This window comes from Struthio camelus, chromosome 3 (assembly GCF_040807025.1).
Source record: "Struthio camelus isolate bStrCam1 chromosome 3, bStrCam1.hap1, whole genome shotgun sequence".
In the NCBI taxonomy this organism is placed as follows: Eukaryota; Metazoa; Chordata; class Aves; order Struthioniformes; family Struthionidae; genus Struthio; species Struthio camelus.
In genome coordinates this window covers 72,101,904-72,122,238 of record NC_090944.1, presented here as the reverse complement: position 1 = coordinate 72,122,238, position 20,335 = coordinate 72,101,904, and the positions used below count along the sequence as shown (strand labels likewise).

The 20,335-nt window shown below is 41.1% G+C and overlaps 1 protein-coding gene and 4 non-coding genes across 6 annotated transcripts; all 5 read right to left on the bottom strand.

The window, feature by feature from the left end:
* Positions 1 to 15,810: 15,810 nt before the first annotated feature.
* Positions 15,811 to 15,895, bottom strand: LOC138066975 (small nucleolar RNA SNORD100). Its single transcript, XR_011140684.1, has one exon. It is a non-coding gene; the product is annotated as a small nucleolar RNA SNORD100 (small nucleolar RNA).
* A 339-nt stretch (positions 15,896 to 16,234) lies between these two features.
* RPS12 (ribosomal protein S12) lies at positions 16,235 to 20,325 on the bottom strand. Of its 2 annotated transcripts, none has more exons than XM_068938355.1 (6): positions 20,175 to 20,325; positions 19,982 to 20,033; positions 19,508 to 19,624; positions 17,709 to 17,811; positions 17,084 to 17,185; positions 16,235 to 16,321 (listed from the first exon to the last, which is right to left on the bottom strand). In XM_068938355.1, the coding sequence occupies exons 2-6, from the start codon at positions 19,993 to 19,995 to the stop codon at positions 16,259 to 16,261; spliced, it is 399 nt and encodes a 132-aa protein (XP_068794456.1). In that variant the 5' UTR covers positions 19,996 to 20,033; positions 20,175 to 20,325; the 3' UTR covers positions 16,235 to 16,258. The 2 variants fall into 2 exon arrangements, with proteins under 2 accessions (XP_068794456.1, XP_068794457.1); XM_068938356.1 differs by having other exon boundaries at positions 19,982 to 20,030; positions 20,175 to 20,243.
* On the bottom strand, positions 16,640 to 16,775 carry LOC138066973 (small nucleolar RNA SNORA33). Its single transcript, XR_011140682.1, has one exon. It is a non-coding gene; the product is annotated as a small nucleolar RNA SNORA33 (small nucleolar RNA).
* Positions 17,250 to 17,336, bottom strand: LOC138066974 (small nucleolar RNA SNORD100). The gene has a single exon (XR_011140683.1). It is a non-coding gene; the product is annotated as a small nucleolar RNA SNORD100 (small nucleolar RNA).
* Positions 18,704 to 18,778, bottom strand: LOC138066962 (small nucleolar RNA SNORD101). The gene has a single exon (XR_011140671.1). It is a non-coding gene; the product is annotated as a small nucleolar RNA SNORD101 (small nucleolar RNA).
* Positions 20,326 to 20,335: the final 10 nt, after the last annotated feature.

Genomic DNA, 20,335 nt, shown 5'->3' with positions numbered 1-20,335 from the left:
CCACCTGCATAAACCTGTTTTAGGAAAACAAAGAGGGTACACATTGCTACATCTCTAAACCCAAAACTTACAGTAGACATGTTGCAATCATATATCTGTAGTTGATATTACATATGAGTTTATCAAATTCAGAACACTGGTAAGTCATTACATTAGGAAGATTCCTTAGTACATATTCTGTACATAAAGTTTCTTTTCCATTATTACTAGGAGACTGTGATTTTGGGTTCAAAATACAAAGTCACATCCCATCCAAGACTAGGATCACAATACATACATCTAAGGCAAAGCAATTTATGTCCTAAAGAGCTTCCAGTTTGAGTAGATGAAACACATTGCAGGGGGGGAAAAAAAGCAGCATTGCCCTCATTTTGTAGCTGCTGAGCTGAGGAAAAGATTTTCTCTAGGTTTCACAGTAATCACTGGCAAAGCTAGAAAATGATCCAAGCCCAGTGTCCCAACTATCAAACCATGCTTGCTCTCCTGGCATAGAGAGAACCAGGAACATGCCAGAGGTGCAAACATGAAGTAGTAGACTGGCCTCCTAAAGTATCTGTTCCCTGGAGAGAGATTAAAGTCTTGCAGTACATATAAACACCTGCCTAATGACGACAGAATTGAATTTATTGCTTCATGCAACAAAAACGCCTCAGAAATAAGATACTAGACTTAATATTGAAATCATCCAAAACTTACCGCGTTTTACACTTACCACAAACTTCAGGTGAGCAGGCCGGAACATCTGCAATGCATGTACTATCTGGTGAATGCCAAGGCACAGCTCATACAAACTCTGCCCTGGACCCTCCAGAGATTGTAAAGTAGCTGAGACATGATAGACTTGAAAGAACACCTCACTTAATGAACTTCTGCCACTAGCCTGGCACAGCAACTCTAGCAGAACTATTGCCAAATGCTTAAACTGCACATCCTCTTCTTCAGTTTATCACACTGCTTGGTTAGTGAAAACACATTTTGGAGGCTGGGATAATAAGCTTGAACAGAAAGCTTAACACAGACCTGCTGCATCTTTTCCTCTGGGAACCAACTATCTCATACCAGCAGTTTAGCCATAAAGTATTTCTGAAAGAATACTTCTTCAAAATTATGTTAATCAAATGCAGCATTTTAAACAAACAATAAAACCTTCTAATCCTTCTTGATACATCCACATGGTTGAAAAACAAAGCAGCTGTGTCATAACCAACATCTGTTGGAACAAGTAGTATCAGATCCCAGACTGCCCATATAGAAAAGCTTAGAAACTTTAAGTAGATACAAATTTGGTAGTCTCTATTACAGTCTCTATACTAAATCTGACAATGATATTAAAGGTGAGACACTGTAATTTATATATTGGCTGTAACAGGATTAAAAACCAAGTGCCCAAATGGCACAACAGCCTACATTGCAGTCATCTGATATTGCCGTATTTCTTTCCTTCCTCTTATGAAAAACATTTTCATGGTTTTTTATTGATAGAAGATGTAATCAAGACAGTCAGTCTTGAATGAGGAGAGTTAATTGTGCAGGTTGAGGAGGAACTGTATTTGCAGGTCATAAATTAGGTGAAAAAGATCCATGTTGTTCATTTTTGTAGCTTCTCTTCTGGACAAAAATTCGTATTTTATTATCTGGAGCAACTGGCAAATATTTTAAAACATAGTCTTTACAAATTACAAATTTAGCTTCACTCTTCAGATCTCAAGCCAACAACAGCTAAGAGAAAGAAAAAACAAATAAATCCTTGCCCCCACTCACCCTTTCACCACCTTCACAATTCCATTCCTCTCAGAAAAACTTAAGAGAACTGGTGAACTTTGTAGCGTGCCAGAGAAGTCAACGTACATGGCCTGTTTTAGATCAAAGGGAGAAACGTGCTCTAAAGTGCCAAGAGCTCCCTCACTACTATACCAAAAAAGTGCCAGCTCACCTTTTCTGCTTGATGAAATATCACGGAGAGAGAGAGGAGAGCTGATTTGTAACATAGGCAGGTCTGGGTGATTAAAAACTTCAAGGAGTAGAAAAAACTTCCCATTTTTAACTCCATTTGGAGCACATTTTTAACTCCATTGGAGCACATCCTGGTGTACACGAGCAATATGCTTCCAGAGCAATAGACATTATGTTCCAACATCTATCCTACGCTAATCAGTTTCTGATCTGCCTCTATAAGTAGTTTCGAGCAAAGTCATCACAGTAATGCAATCCTCAAGATGTCAAAGGCACAGAAAGTGAGACCACTGCAAAATCTGAGCAACCTCAGAGGGAAAAAAAAGCCTAAGAGCTTTTAAATGCAAACATCTAACAAGTGTCTAGAAGGATAACCACATGAGGTAAGTCCACAATTCTAATATTCCCAATTTAAGTGACAGTAAAAAGGCTTATCACTTCTCTCACACCATTATTAGCCTGAGCCACCTTCAGTCTATGTTAGCCTTCATTTTTGAGCCAGCTGGTCAACCTAGCAGATTCCTGAAAAGTCTAATAAAACTAATCTAGCTATCCAAACTTCTTGACTACCTAGGGATCGAAGTAGACAGCTCTTCTTTATTTGCTTTCTCTGTGAGTGCTACAGATTTCTTTTTTTTTTTTCTTTTTAGAGATGTGATGATGACACAAGGGGCTCTAGGCATCCATTCAGGCTGTTTTGGCACTTTTAAATCATGTCCTTCCTATCCTTTTCTGTCAGAAATGCCCCAGAAGTTGAGACCAATGGCCCACTTGCCTAGTATTCGGTCTCCACAGTGGTAGTCAGAGAAGTTACTTAGGGAGAGTGTGTAAGGTCCGATCCTCATACTTCTCCTGTATCCACAGCTATTAGATTCGGGATGTCAGAGAGAAAAGCCCTGCATATTACTAACAGTACCGGTTTTGGACTTGTTATCCGTTAATTTGTCTAATCCCTTTTTGAACCACTTGATGTGCTTTGAGTCCACGCTCTCCTGCAGCAGGCAGCAAGTTCCAGAAGTTTAGCCCATGCTGCCTAAAAAGGTACTTTTAAAACCTGATTTAAATGATCCCTAGCTTCAACGTGTGGCTCCTAATCTAGTACTGTAGGTTAGGAAAATAAAAGTTTTGCACTCATATTCTGCGTTGACATCTTGATTTTGTAAACCTTAACCACACCTTCACTCAGCCTTTTCTCCAAATTGAAGTGACAGCATAAGGCTGATGTTACATCCTCTTAATAATTTGAGATGCCTTTTTAAAAAAAAAAAAAAAAGAAGAACAGCACTGTTTTTGAGATGTGGAGACCAACTGTGTGCAGTACTCAAGATGCGGGAGCACGAAGGTCTTCTACAAGGCAAAATGATGTCTTCTGTCTAGTTCTCAGTACCTTCCCTGATACTGGCAGCTGAACATGGAGCCAGTGATGACAGAGAACTGCTAACTCAACATGGTTTGGATTATTTTAAATCACCACACAGTTGTTTCGGAGATGCCGAAGCTCTCCAAACAAGTGATTAGATCAACACAACAACACAGGATAATACCATGCAGAGAGTTTTGCTTAGGCCCTGGAAGAGGTATAACCGTATTAATGTAGTGCACAGGCTCCTCCCAGATTTGACAGTAGCTTGCTCAGCTGCTGATTGCAGGGTGTCTGCAGACTCAGTACATTGGATAAAATGGACAAGCTAACAGTCTCTCCTGAGCATCTGAAACAGTTTCAGTATGACACCTCTCTTTGCAGGCAGAGGAGAGGGCTTCCCAAAGACACCCGGAGTTCTCTATACTGTGTGAACAACACATGAATTCCAGGTACTGGAGTTAATAGTTACCAATAAAAATCAGTGACTAACAAATTCTCCCCAATTTAAAACTTGTTTTCAATCACTGAGAAAATTTGCCAGTACTCCAGATGAAGGTCAAGGTCTAGCTATGTTATCTGACAGAGGAGAATAAAAAATATAAACTACTTCCTCTTCCCCCAATGCTGCATGTCTTCTCCCTCCCCGTGTACACCATTGATGCACCTCAAAAATATTTATGAGTTCTCATTCAAATACTTCAGCTGATAAATTTAATATCACATTCCCTGGGGTAAGCAAAAAATAAAATATTGCATTGGCCTTCACACATGTGGAGATTATATTACTTTACAATGAAACCCAGCAAGCTGCACATTACAGTTTTTACCACAATCTCCTTGGCAGGAATGTTTCAAATACATTGCATATGTGTGAATACAATATAAGCACACTGAAATGCTTTGAACACTGCAATACCTCAGACACTTGAGGGAGTGGAAAGAAAATACCTTCACCTACCCTGACTCTTATCTTAGGTCTATGCTGTCCCTTACACACTTAATTTCACACTGGTGTTCTCTGGTCTGATACATAGGGCTACTTATCTAGCCAATGGACAAAGTGAACTTCTAAAACTGACTGCTTAAACATATTCCCAAAACTTCAGTAAGTTTGCATTTTATTTAATAAATTAGGTATCTCTGTGAAAGAAAGAAAACAGACAATATTCTCTGCCCTGCACATAACAACTTTGAGAAAAACAGATTAAAGGAGTCACAGCTGTGCAACAAAGTTCTTTGGTTTATATGAACACATTTCTAAATCCTGTAAAAGTCTAAACATCTGACTCATTTAGATTTTACAAGGCTACAATGCTGGAAAATATGCATAGTAATCGACAACATTCAAAGGCATTAAACAGTTTCATTTCACATTTGTTTCCTATGTAGCCAGCTTGATGGGATCAGTGCAGCACCTGCTCCTATAACTCTAATCAGGGAGGTAGCCGCTTTACAGGCCTGTTCCCTCCTGTTGGATATTGCCCTTTTAGCTGTAGCAATGGTGCCATCTTCTGTTTAAATCGGGGAAAATTGTTCAGAATTGGCATGAGAGGGCACTGTCAGACTGAGGGGCAGAGCGGAGACAATCTAGAGGTAAATAAAATCAGGCATAGGGCGGCCCAAGCACATCCCCCTGGAGCAAAAGGGTTTAATGGGAAATATCTGCACAGCCTATTAGAGCCCTATAAATGGCCTTTTCCATCCAAATAGTAGACAAGGCATTATGGAACTCAAACAGCTGTAGGAAAATGTTGGTTTAAACTACAGGTGACCTCTATGTTGAGATGATCATCCTACCAAAAAAAAAAAAAAAAAAAAAGATGCAGGGGGCAAAGGAGAAATTAAACTCATAACATCTACATTAAAATAAATACATTGTTCCCACAATCCACATTGTCCCAATCAGGAGAGGTGGCATCATACGTATGCCTACATGCTTCAATACCGTATGAACAACATATGAAACTGTCTGTTCATCTTCCCCAGCTATGTGCACTGCATACTGCCTGCTAATTGTGCACTGTTGAACCCCCAAAACGTGTGCAAACATATGAGCTCATGTCCTCATGAGCTTTCCTTCAACATCCCTAGTAAAGTACTTCACAAGCAGAAAACACTGTCTCCCCAACACTCCTGAGGGGGATGATTTCCCCACTGTACACTTTGGTAAATTATGCCACACAAACTACAGGCACTCATCAATTTAGAACAACCAGTCTGACACTCTTGTAACCATTTTTCAGAAAAAAAAAAGTCTGCTTTGTAGCTTTATATGCTTAACATTACATTCCAATAGCTGTGAATGCTCAACATTTCTACAACACAAGCCACAGGCAAGTTGGTGTACCCAGAAAATGAACATACCTGATCAATCATCCTTTGTGAACACTTCTAAGTGACTTTCCCACCTCTGTGTAGGAACTCAGGGCAGACGTTGAGGTAGAAGCTACATCACCAGGGCAATGAGTAGGATTGCAACCCTGGACTTCAGGAGAGCTAACTTTGGCCTCTTCAGGGACCTACTTAGGGGAATCTCATGGGGTAGGGCCCTAGAGAGAAGGGGGGAGGGGTCCAAGAAAGCTGGTTAATATTGAAGTATCACCTCCTCCAGGCTCAAGAGCAGTGCATCCCTCTGAGTCAGAAGTCGAGCAAAGCGGGCAGGAGACCTGCGTGGATGAGCAAGGAACCCCTGGCAAAACTCCAACAGAAGAAGGAAGTCTACAGAATGTGGAAAAGGGGACAGGCCACTTGGGAGGAATACAGGGATGCTGTCAGAGCGTGCAGGGATGCGACAAGGAAGGCTAAGACCCAGTCGGAATTAAATCTGGCAAGGGATGTCAAGGACAACAAGAAGGGGTTTTCCAAATGCATCAATAGCAAAAGGAAGACTAGGGACAATGTGGGCCTGCTGCTGAATGGGGCGGGTGCCTGGTAACGAAGGATACAGAGAAGGCAGAGTTATTGAATGCTGCCTTTGCTTCGGTCTTTACTGCTAAGGGCAGTCCTCAGAAATTCCAGACCCTGGGGACAAGAGAGGAACGCTAGAGAAAGGAAGACTCTCCCTTGGTTGAGGAGGATCAGGTTAGAGATCTTTTGTGCAAGCTTGACATCCACAAATCCATGGGCCCCGATGGGATGCACCCACGAGTGCTGAGGGAGCTGGCGGATGTTATCGCTAGGCCACTCTCCATCATCTCCTCCAGGAAAGGTCCTGGAGATCAGGAGAGGTGCCTGAGGACTGGAAGAAAGCCAATGTCACCCCATTGGTAGATGAGGGCAGAGCAGTGGATGTTGTCTTTCTGGACTTCAGCAAGGCTTTGGACACTGTCTCCCATCACATCCTCCTAGGTAAGCTCAGGAAGTGTGGGCTAGATGAGTGGACGGTGAGGTGGCTTGAGAACTGGCTGGATGGCCGAGCTCAGAGGGTTGTGGTGAATGGCGCAGAGTCAAGTTGGAGGCCTGTGGCTAGTGGTGTCCCCCAGGGGTCAGTCCTGGGGCCAGTCTTGTTCAATATATTCATCAATGACCTGGAGGAAGGGACAGAGTGCACCCTCAGCGAGTTTGCTGATGATACTAAACTGGGGGGAGTGGCTGACACACCAGAAGGCTGTGCTGCCCTTCAGAGGGACCCGGACAGGCTGGAGAGGTGGGCGGAGAGGAACCTCCTGAAGTTCAGCCAAGGCGAGTGCAAGGTCCTGCACCTAGGCAGGAATAATCCCATGCACCAGTACAGGCTGGGGACTGACCTGTTGGAAAGTAGCTCTGCCGAGAAGGACCTGGGAGTGCTGGTGGACAACAAGTTAAACATGAGCCAGCAGTGTGCCCTTGTGGCCAAGAAGGCCAATGGGATCCTAGGGTGCATTAGGCAGAGTGTTGCCAGCAGGTCGAGGGAGGTGATCCTGCCCCTCTACTCAGCCCTGGTGAGGCCTCACCTGGAGTACTGTGTCCAGTTCTGGGCTCCCCAGTACAAGAGAGACATGGCACTCCTGGAGAGAGTCCAGCGGAGGGCTACCAAGATGATTAGAGGGCTGGAGCATCTCTCCTATGAAGAAAGACTGCAAGAGCTGGGCCTGTTCAGCCTGGAGAAGAGAAGATTGAGAGGGGATCTCATCAACGTGTACAAGTATCTGAAGGGGGAGTGTCAAGAGGATGAGGCCAGCCTCTTCTCCGTGGTGCCCAGCAACAGGACAAGAGGCAATGGGCAGAAACTGAACCACAGGAAGTTCCATCTGAACCTGAGAAAAAACTTCTTCACTGTGAGGGTGACAGAGCATTGGAACAGGTTGCCCAGAGGGGTGGTGGAGTCTCCTTCGCTGGAGATATTCAAAACCCGTCTGGATGTGATCCTGGGCAATATGCTCTAGGTGACCCTGCTTGAGCAGGGAGGTTGGACTAGATGATCTCCAGAGGTCCCTTCCAACCTAAACGATTCTGTGATTCTGTGATATAATATTATGTGACCCAGACACTTTGGAATTGTAAGGAGGAAGCAGTTACCAATGTCTGAAAGTTAACAGATATTTGTACAGTGTTTTTTCTTTCCATAAAAAAATTATATCATCATTTACAATAAGTCAGCTACATGAATCAGTCAACATAAATTTAGGTTTTTCATAGTTGTGCCCTCATTCAAAAGTAGTCCCAACGCATGAGAAAATTATATAACTGTATGTAGGATCATGACATATTCAGCTGCTCAATTTGTTAAAAAGATTTTCAAAATAAACATTTGCTTGCTACAATGGGAAAAAATGTAACTATTTGCTTAACTGTCTAAAATTAGAAACCATTAAGAAAAACATTTGCCATTTATTCTGCTTGCCTTCAGACTATATACATTAAATCACAATTTTGTGCTCACCCAGCACTAAATACATGGTTCAATGGCCTAACATAAAGTTAAAAATCCTACTGAGGTTTCAAATCCCAAATAGTCACCTCTTTAAAGTAGAAGGCAAGTCTGACAAACGGATGCATGCTCAGAGCTGCTTTACAGCAGTGCATGAGAGATCTTCACAAAGTCTTCAGAAAAGGAGGCGTGCTTTGGGGACGGCTTTTGCATCAGCCTTAGTAAAACGGGCAGAAGAAGAGCACTGACTTACAGTACCTATGTTGCATCATACAAACTGCAGAATTGCCTGTGCAGTTCCAGATCTGTCTAAATCAGGAGTATTAATCAGGAAATAGTTGTTTATGCTTATTTATAAGACAGAGTCTTAAATACGTATGCTTTATCGCTAAATATCTTTGTTGTGTGGAGTTAGCCTTCACCAGCCATAACATACTTTTTGCATTAAATAAAGCCAGAATATATACTTTTCTCTTGGCCACGCCAGCATTAAAAAAACAATGCTCTCCAAAGGAATGGTTGGAGCCTGTAGAAGTGCTTCTGCAGCATGGCAATTTGCTGCTGACAGGCCCTGATCCCCTGGCATTTGTGCTACTGCAGTTCCTATCAGCATTATTGCACTGGGAAACACGTATATGAATGAGCTGCCCTTGTAACAAATTACTTCCAAGCAAGTGCTCAGGCTCTCACCACACATTATGAGCACACATACTTCTTAACCAGAATTAGCATGGAATAAGAGATGACTGCCAGCATCCAAGATTCCAGGGGATCAAATAGTAAATACAGACATGGTCATAGGAAAGCTTGGATTGCAGGTACAGCCAGCTCCTACAGGAGTCATAGCCATGTCTACAGCACCATCAAAGCAGGTGCTGTGGATATACATGGGAAAAAAGTCCAGATACTCAGGCTCTATAATCTAAGACAAGAAGATTAGGTACAGAGGACACAGAAACAATACCGGCCCAGCATGACAGAGGTGGTTTCAGAACAAAATGAGCTTAGCCCTTTCTGAAATATTTTGCATTTTGAATTTCACATAGGACGTTCTTGCCAACACAATCTCGTAGTCATTTTAAGCACCCTCGTGATGACTTCCAAGCATTTCTTCAAAGTACATTGCTGGGTTCCCGCCTCACATAGAGGCCTAAGAATTTAGGCCTGGAAAGGACTACCAATCCATGCAAAAGCACTGAAACTGATATTTCACTTCAGAAAAAGAAATGAATTCTGCCTCTTCTGCACAACAGAGGCCACAAACATGCCTCTTCGAGCAATCTATTCTGTATTATCCCTATTTCATGTAAAAGGAAAACTTGTAAGGGAAGTTAAATAGTCTGACCAAGGACAGAGAAAGACAGGGTCAGCCCAGCCTTTCCACCTCCAAAGTCTGAAGTTCAACACTGCCTACTACATCCTTTCATGGGACAGGTAAAAGGTAACCTTTAGAGCAATGACTACAACTGGCTGTAATTTAAGAAGTAATCCAAAGTCTATTTAACTGAAACCTTGCAAGACTTATCACTGTTAATTCGTTTTTTACAGCAAAAACTTGAGGAAAACATGAAGAAACTGGGTCTGTTTAGTCTATAAAGGAGACATCTGAGAGGAAGATATGCTAACAGTCTTCCAGTATGCAAGAGAGAATAGTGATCACTCTTCCTGCTTGGCCAACCTGGATTAAAAAATAACTTTTAGGTAAGACAGGTTTAGGTGAAACAAAACTTGAATGGAATTTCATTCACAGCTGTGACCAACCAATAAAACCCTACAACAGAAGCAGGCTCAGAGGAGATGGACAAGGGCAAGGTGCCCCAGAAGCTCAGGAATACTGTAGCGTGTGACTCCTTAACCACAGCTGTTGCACAGAAAGCTGACTTTATCTCAACACAGAGCATGACCTTTGTTTCAGATAAGCAGCTGTTATCTGTTGAGTGGATCAACTGGTGTACATGTTTCTTCCTGAGTTTATCAAAAGAATGTGAATGTCTCCCTGAGTTAGCCAGACCAGCACGGGGCAAGTATATACATGGCTCAGCCCAAGACAGTATAGAACCTGGAAAACTAACAAATGAATTTTGAACAGAGCAACGGGCTTGAGTTGGCTTCAACCCACATATTCCTTCCAGCAACTCGGGACGCCCAGCATCACGACAGTGAGCGTATTGTAGAGACCAGTAACAGAAACCACAGTGCAGTATTGTGATTAGACTCTGTATTGCAATTGCTATATTTTGCTAAGTCTATACACTTGTATTGTGATTTCAGTATACTGTTGTATCTCAGTGCTAAATCAAAAATCCCATGTAACATCAAATAGCTTCAATATAAATTTTTATCTAAAACATTACCTTCTCAGTGTGTGGAATATCCAAGAGAACCTGGTCAGAGAGTACTGGACTCCAACAGGAAGTTTAAAAAAAAAACCTAATCAACACTACAGATAGTATAAAACACTTAAAGTTCTATTCAATTCTCCATTACTGACCCTGCCATGGATTCTAAGATCACATTACAAAACAAATCTTCATTTGAAACCTAACCACTCTGGTCATAAAATCAAGACGTTAACCCAACTCCTTCTGGAAAAAGCATTTAAGGAGCATTGGTTTCAACCCAGTGAAGAAACCTCAACAGGAAAACAGAATTGTCACTTCCTAGTGTTAATATTCGTATCAGTATAAAATGATCAGGCAGCTTATTTTTAAAATCATAGCCCTGAAGTTGTATTAACGTCTCATTCAATTTTTGCAAAAGAAACACTGCCTAACAATTTTGCTGCTGTTGTATACAGCTGTCCTTATTTGAATACCTTTTTCTAAATGTAAATAATCACGTGACAATAATTAAGAGGAAATGCATAATCCAGCCACTATTAAGTAATTCTACTGAAGGCTTCACTACCGTGAACTGTATGTAGGAAAATCTTGGAATAGCAAGAATGCTGAGAATCTCCCAGTGCTGAGTATTATTTTAAGCTTAAAAAGTGTTAATTTCTCACCGCTTCAAATATCAGCAAATAGCAACTTACATATTTTAATATTCATTTTAACAGGTGAACCAAAAACATTTTAACAATACAAAGCAGTTTGACTAACATCTTCCATTTAACCTAAGTGCCTTCAAATAATCACAGGACGCAAAAGCCTCATCAGTCAAGCAACCTGCTTCCTGGATATACTCATCACTCCTTTAATGTATCATAACTTAGGAAATGCTAAACAAACCAGAGAGAATATACACTAGAAAAAAAATCCACGTGTTTTTTATTGTTGGCCTATCCATAGTTCAACTGTCCATTCATTACAAATAGATCTATTTCCCTTGAATGCTGATAGCCTTACTGTGTATATATTACTTTAACCAAATCCACAAAGCTTTCAATGAGTTTCTTATGCATCTCTGAGCATTTGTAAACAACCTGCCTAGAAAATAATGAGCTTTACTACTCAAGCATGATTTCACAATTACTGTCTTGAGAGAGATGGCAAACATACTCTATTCTCAGTGGTAACATTTTTTTCCAAATCAGGATTGTCACATCAGCTCATGTGCTGGTTCATTCAAGCCAGTGGTAAAACTCCCAATAATTTAACAGGGTCAGAACTGTACTGATAGCTTTCCTACCCTGTACTACTGAGATTAGTATCCTACTGGATATATACAATACAGAAATTATCTCACTAATAGAAAGGTATGCTATTTTCTCACAATGAAGAGTAACAACAGTTAAAATGTGTTAAATGAAGCAGAATATTCTATGAAGTTGAGTAGTTGTACTGTGCTGAACTCTTACTTTCCAAATTGCTATTGTCTTGAAATATGTAATACTCCTTAAGGACATATTTACATTACAGTTATGAGCGAGTCAAATGGCTTGGCTAAATACATCAATTTGCAATGTGTTAACAATTCTTAGTCTTAGACAATTATAAATTCAGTGTGCATGTTTCCCGTATGTGGCTTTGAAATAAGGAAAAAAATTAAGGAATTCCACTGCTCCTGTCAAAAACAAAAGCAGTATCCCAATTCTAAATCCACGGAAAAGGAAAGGATGTTTGACCTACATTTGATGTGAATCTGAATTTGGTCCTATTGTATTATTCTAACATAATCAAATGAACCTAATTGTACCGCAAGCCTTCCTGTAGGTTACCAAGGTGAACTGCTTACAGAATACCAATTTTCTTTCACCTAGCATATCCAACTTCTCAAAGGTCTTCCTCTGCAGCACCATAAATATGCCACAAATTAGAAAATTCTCTTCCTGCACTGCTATAGATCTTCTATCTTGACGGACTCTTCCATACATAGGCCATAAAAATCCAGAACTTTGACTTTGTTCCTGAAATTCACTCATTAAGGGATACACAGTTGCAGCTGGACAGCAAATCCATAGAAAGACTAGAACGCACCATATTACTTTTAATTAGTTTTCCTCCATTAAGACATATTGAGGGAAGCAGAGAGAGTGCAGCTTCAGAAACTGAATAGACAGAACAAGATAGAGCAGATTGCCAACTGAAATTCAGAGGGTAGAGAAGTAACAAAGTAAAACCTAGATCAGTTTCATAGATTTTAATTATGGAAAAATGCTAAGCTTTATTTTATCCAGACTTATGGGGAATTTTTCTTTTCACTTTCCCACGATGATTCTCTCAGAATTGACATTCTTGCAGACATGAGTGTTTCTTCCACAAATTTCCATTTTTCCCCTCCAGTACCAAATTATGAAACTAAGTGGTGTGGCTGGCATTACAGTGCTTCACACTAAAGAGATCAGCATTCACTAGATTTACGCAAAAACATAATTGTACCAGCATAGGTTTTGCACGTTGTGTCCACCTTGATCTAAATTTTAATTTTCAGCTGGAAGGGTAGACTCTGCTTAAAGTAGTCTCAGGTCTACTGCCTGCCCATGCTAAAACAAGTACAATTTTATCACCAAGTCCTAAAACCTTAGTGCTTCCAGTTAAGGAATTTAATTTCCTAACCATGGAGGCAGGTGAGATTAACTTCACATAACTGTAGACCTCTAGAAGAAGAATATTTGTACCCGATTTAGTTGTCTAGACTCCCTCGGTAGTAAGAGTAAAACGTATATAAATCTGAGAGGATGCTCTACTCTCTTGCTTTCCTGTGTCATTTTGTTAAAATAAAGCCCCACATTTCAGCCAAATTACAAACTGCTGGAAAACCAGTTTGCACATGCTCAAAGATTGTCTCAATTCTGAAAATTAAAATCCCTGCAAGTTCCCTCTTTCTGTGTAATCTTCCTCAACCAGACAAACCAGCAACAGCTATAGCACACCTCTTGCACAGGCTGAAATGGAGCTCCAATCTGAATATGAATTCAGATAATTAATCTGCTCTCAACAGCATCTGTGAAGCCTAACTGCAAAACATGAAACACTATGTTCTCGTAGTGGTCCCTATGTGGAATAAAATAGGGATGGCTAGTATGAACTCGTACAGTTGAGAATGAAAAGTTCAAATGTATGTGTAACTACCGCTACATTTTCACAACTATTTCAAAAAAGAAAAATGTAGCAATGCCCTTTTCCTCCCATTTACCTGTAACAGAGTTCACAAAACAGAGGTAGTTATCCAATCACTTCCCTACAATTAGGCTAAGCATCCAAAATTAGATCAGGTTTTGACCATAATTTCTGAATTTTGAAATCAGTCCTTCAACATGTATTATAGGAGTCCTCAACTTATGCATGTAGCACAGTAAAGAAGTGGCAGTCCTCCTGACCACGGCCTTTTAGGCACAAGTTGGAAGAGTAGCTCGAATTACAGTAAAAGCCCTCTTCTAGCCATCAGCCTGCCTCTTAGTCTCACCCAATCAAGCAGGCACATATGAAGTTCTACAAATGAGATCTAAGAGGAGGAGAAAAAAACCAAAACAAACCCTGACAAAAAACCTTGACTCTTAACTGGAATCCCTGTCAGTAAGATTACTCCCAGATGCTTTCATCTATAGCAACTCTTCAGGCTCAGATAGGTACTGGACTTCCAAGTAAGCGCACACAGCTTGATGCAACACTTCAGCCACATCAATACTCCCAGTCAAGGTGACAGGAGGCATTCACCAACAGGCTCCAATTTCAACAGAATATATGCTGCACAGAGTCCAAAGCCCACTCCTTGAAAGAACACCATGCCAGACAGTTCTCTCTTTTGGCCTATTAACAGTATAGCCTGCAATTGATCCCCAAAGGTGATTTTTGTGTATGCTTATGCAACCTTGGACAGCAAGAATCAAATTTCAATCTCAGCAGTACGCAGGTTGTTGAATCCCGGTACCAAGCTTCAGTTTTGGACCCATGTCATTTTGTGACTTTAACTGTGCTAGAATGGAGAGCCAAAGAAAAGAAAGCCACAGATGCCATTATCAGACTGCTACCTAATCACTTTCTAGAATGCAGTTGCAAACAGCCTTATAAAAAAATACAGGAAACATGTATGCCTTAACGTATTAGACCATCTGTTTTCAAATGAGAACCAAAACTCTTGGAAGATGCAAATTAAGATAGGACAAAAGGTGAGGTGTGCTTTGGTATGCTTGTATGCTTGTGTGTATACACAAGCAAAATATTTAAGCTTAGTAACTAAACTGAACTGAGAAATTAAGTTTTTCAAAGGCTTTCAACTCCATTTAACATTCTTAATTTCTACTTTCAGCATTTAGAAAAGTCTAGTAACTCAGTGAAAGATACGTAACTGAAATCGGATTTACAAGACTGGTTTATTTCAACTATACTGAAAAAACCCTGAATAGAAATTGGTAAAAATTGTACATTTCTGTGAAGAACTTCCCTCTGTATAATACCAGCCCTTTTAAATCTGTAATACCTGCTTGACATGAATTAAAATGTAGTTGTGTTTAACATCCCTTCAAATGAGAAAGACTAAATATATTAAAGTCTTTTTTTTAAAAAAAAAAACTTGGAATTCTGACTCCATAATTAAGTACATCTCCAAAGCAAATACAGGAACCTCACTGAAATCAGAAAGCCACCCAACCCTAGCTGGCACTTTCTAGCAGCTAGGCAGAACCACAGGCCTAAAAACCCGAGAGCTGCAGGGAAGTGCATCCAAACACTGAGCCTAGCATCTGGGCAAGATGTCTCCCTCCATACTACATGTGTGACTAGGGATCTCCTAAGAGGGGTTACATAAACTATAATAGAAAGTTTGAGCTCAAGGGCTTAAGAGATATGCATTCTAGACTGCTCAGCCTGCAGGGGCCCAACTCCACATCTTCATAACCTCCATATCCTATTTATCAGGCTAATAAAACAACTCCTTATCACACTCCAGTTACAGTTGCTCTACTCGGCAGAAAAGAAGGTGAGAAATATGCAAAACAGAAAATAGAGAAGGAGGTGATCTTGAATTCCAGTTCCAATCCTGACTTATTTCCAACACAGAAAAGGCACAAGTCAGCTCAGGAGTTCAGCTACCTGGCTGCCCTGATGACCAAGAACTCTGCACAATCAAATTTAAAAGTACATGAGAATACTTCTCATAAGAAGCTAATTCAACACACTATTAGCTTCAGAACTGAGTGAAAAAACTACACCTAGCCTCTATAAATTCTCTGCATATATTAAGATAACATTTAAAGAACTCCTGCAACATCTCAGAAGATTTGGGTAACAACTCAGGCAGTTCTCCTCACTTGTTTCAGTAGAGGGAGCCAAATTTTCATCACAGATGCAGCAGTACTTCAGATTTTCCCAAACACGTTACTCAGGAATCAGTATAGGCCCAAGCCCTGCCAAGCCAGATGCAAGCAAAGGCAGTAATCAATTGTTTCAGTACTTTGGCAATTTAAAAGCTGTGCAAACTTCCATGAGTTCTTAACCTCTGGGGTAGGAACAGGATACAGCAGCACCCTAGATTAGGAATTGCAGGGACATTATCTTTTCAGGAAGCAGACAGCACTGAAAGACTAACAAACTACTCCAAGACCTACAAAGTCCTTTCACCATCTTACATTATTCTTGTAATTCAAAATTTTCTGACAGGTACCCACCCATCAATCACACACACACTAATCAGGCTCAATATTTATTTTTCTTTCATTTCTTGCACTTGAAGTATTCCTCGATGACATCTTTGGCCTGAGATTCCTTGCCATAGTCCTGTAATACAAGGAAACCCATGAATATAATACAGACCCATTCAAAAATTTATAACTTAGGTTTAAAAAGAATTGACATTCTCCGACACGATGTTTCTGAAGGCATTCCCAAATACATCCCTCTACACAGGTAACCTCAAACAAATTTCAGCTACTTTTTCTTAATTCCCCGAAGGACTACTCTGTTCAAGTGTAACACACCCACTGGCAGAGATCCAAAGGCAATTTCTTCATCTCTGCTTAAAGGAACCCAAGCAAGTCACGTGAAAACAGTAACAAAAGTATGAAAATACATGCAGAGGTCATTAGTGTATTAGGAACATGTAGCCATCTCTTGGGACCTCAAAGACAACAAAAGTCTTCAAGGCTCGTACTGTGGCTTCACTTTGCCAGCATTATCTTAAAATGTGCTCTGCAAAACATTGTCAAGTTAAGCAGATGCAACTAACTGGCACTTTATTTTTTTCAAGCAGTACCTCATCTCTTCCAGTAACAAAAGAGACTTATTTAATGTTTACTAGCAAGTGAGTGTAGATACTTTAAGCACTCTAACAAACTCAGAACAAATAAAAATGATTTTAAATAAACACGTTTCACAAAGGTGAATGGTAAATAGAGAAAAGTAGTTTGTTTTCACTGTCAGCAATGGAGGGCAACCATTTTAAAATCCAAGAGTTCTACTAACAGTTTAAATTTAGAACATTATATTTTTACTGCTCGTTTTCAAAAGTCAATACATAAGCTAGAATTAGCATCATCTTACTTTGACAACCACACAACTGCAGCCCACTACTTTGCGAGGTTTTCCTTCTCTGTCGATCTTGCAGAGACCTACCCATTCACCCAGTTTTTTGTTGTCATCAACCTGTGCAAGACATTGCATGGCATTAGAATTGGTCATTTATAACTGGGTTGAGCAAAAAAAAGCTGCTGTACTCTCAGAAGCATTGGGTAACGTATGGCTGCTTTCCTCACTTGTATCAGTAGAGGGAGCCAAAATATCATCATTGTACAGCTCCTATGGATTTTAATTTGAAGATTAAGCCATGTTAAGACCCCTCCCCTGCATCAGGATCACTGCAGCATTAACTCTATCTCTTAGAATCCAGGCTCAGCTGCCTCAAAACTGACATGAAATTTCATTTCAGCTTTACAAAATACTCAATATACATCCCTTGTCATTGTTATATCCAAGTTTTTTTTTTGTACTGCTGATATGACTGTCAAACAGAATTGAAAAAAGCACTGCTGCTGTATGAGAAAATATTTTACTCAGTCATATATGGAATTACAGCACAGTGCTTCAAAGATTCAACTCTCTGAACTGAAGAAAGTAACAGAGTGCAAGCATAACTTTTCTAAACTTAAGATAAAGTTCTGATACTCACCTTTATTAAGTTGATCTGGTGTTCTGCACAAAGTGCTTCAACTAACTTTACGTACATGGGTTCATCACAATTTGAAGCCAGAACACAGAGATGGGCTTGGCGTCTAAAAAAATGCAAGAACTGTCAACTGCAACTCCAAAGGCTAAGTTTTCTTTAGTAATCAAAACACTTAAGTATAAGAATCAGGGCGTGTTTCTTTGTAGATAGCCGCTCAAGTTTAATTTTTGCTTTTGATATACTTTATGGACTTTTGAAACACTAAATATAGTTTTGATAGACTTAATCTACTTATACATTTAACATTTTTCACACACATAATAAGGCTAACAATGTATAATTAGTGTATTATCAGAATCTACTCATTTTGGAAGCCTCTTAAAACCCCACTGAATAAATTCTGTCTTTTGAAAATGATGCAATGACCAGATAAACACCAGGTCCTACAAACAACTGGTGTTGTTATTAGAAAGCAACCAATTTACAAGCTGCTTCTGCTGTTTACCTCAGACATTAATTCAACATTAGAACTGAAATTATTAAAAGCTTGAATTATGTCAAAGTGTTATAAGCTCTTCAGAACAATCTTTTCTACTTACGTCCAAAGAAGCTGTTATGACAGGGCCCCAATTCTAATTAGGATCTTTGTATACTGCAGTACAATGTTAAGAATATCAAAGGGGTACCTGACAACAGAGAGAGCTGTATAGGTCTTCTATGTTTAACTTGATGTAATTTGACCACTGTAAACAAAAATCAGTCTTCTCTATGCCTTTCCTCACCACTAATTTCACCAAATTGTTTCAGAAATAGTTTCCAAGCAAAAATGGTCACACACAAAGGCATAGAAAACATGCACATGCAACCTCCAAACACACAGTATGTGAAGTTGTATCTTACTTGAAAAGAGCTCTTATGAACCATTTTCTAATCAGCTAAGTACCACTCCCCTTTCCTCTTTTCTTTGGTACCTTGTCAATAGAGCTTTTACTGTACAGGTTTGTCAGACTACTGTTATCACTCATAAGAGGAGTGAAGGGGTATCCGACAAATTGGAAAGTCATCATTCAAACACTGTAGCTTTGCATTTAAGTATTGAGCCTATTCTTTAGAAGTCTTCACCAACATTACCTCACCTTGCCAGAGACCATAACTGTATGCTACCATTGGAACACGCAAAACAAGATTCAGTTTAATATTGTTTTGATATGGTATCTCCAAAAAATTCTTTGCAGTTTCAACACAAAAATGAAGCTAGCAAAAAAAGCAAGCTATACCAACTTTGAAATTTTCCTTAGTAAAAACTACAAAAAACTTCCAGTTCAAGTTATTTCTGACAAACATATTAGTCCTCTCCAGTTAAGTTCTTCAAACATTTTACAAAACGTTATCATTTCTCAAAACAGAGTAATTGCAACAAGACTCCCAAGACTCAGATTTCCCTAGCTGTATACTGCCAATGCCATCCCATTTTCTTCATAAAATCAACCCACATAAAAAGTTTGTGGCATCAGAATCACAAGAAGAACTTAATATGCTGTAAGCTCTTGTTCTTGGGCCACCTAGTTTAACATCTGTGTTTTGAGGTTACAGGTCTCCTAGTTTAACATCTATGTCTTGAGGTCATAATTGAAGACCCTGAAATACAAATAGAAAAACACTGATCTCCCTGACCAAAAAAAACCTGACCTTTCAAACCAAGAGCTTTCAACTAAAAAATCTAGACAAAGTACGCACTGTGTGCACAACATATCTTTCCCAGCTTTGCTATTCACTGTCTGCTTACTGAAAACAACACTTACTTGTCCAAGGCTTTGGCTGCTTCGCGTATACCACGAGCTAGGCCATCATGGATAAGTGCGGTCTTCAGCACTTCTTGCAGGGCGGTGTTAACATCCATTACACCTCCAGCAGTAATGCTAAACAGAAGACAGACGTTATTCCACTCTCCCCGCTACTATCATCATAACAGTAAGCAGAAACTTCCCAGCTTGCCTGCAATACACAGTCATGACGTTCAAGGACAGCAAACTGGAGAGCAACGCACATCTTAGACCTGCTGGCGAGCCAACCACCTGCGCCACGACCGCATCACCCAAACGGCAACCTCACGCCGAGCACCCAGCTCCTCGCCAAGACCGGGCGCGGGCGGCAGCAACAGCAGGCGGCAGGCAGGGCTCCTCAGCGCCCGGCCGGGCTCACACAGCCAGGCCGGGCGGCGCGGGCGGCTCCCGCGCGACACCCCCGCCCCCAACCGCCCCAACGGCCCCGCTCACCCTTCCTCGGCCATGGCGCTCTCGGTGGGTGCCGCTCCCGCCCGGCTTCCTGCTGCAAATACAGACACAGAGCGGCGGGGTGAGAGGCGGCGGACGCTCCGCAGCCCCCGCCCGGCCTCCCCCCGCCGCGATGCCCCGCCGGCCGGGCGGATTCAGCCCCGCCGGGCCCGCCGCTGCCGCCGCCGCCACTCACCCCGCTGCCTCCGCGAGCCGCCAGCGAAAGAGGGGGCGGCGCTTCCGCCTCACGCTCTTATGGCGCGGCGAGGACCCCGGCGCGCGCCGCCGCGCGCCGCCAGGGTGGCCGCGGCGCTGCCTGAACCGCCGCCGCCTCCACCGCCGCCTTCCCCGGCCCCG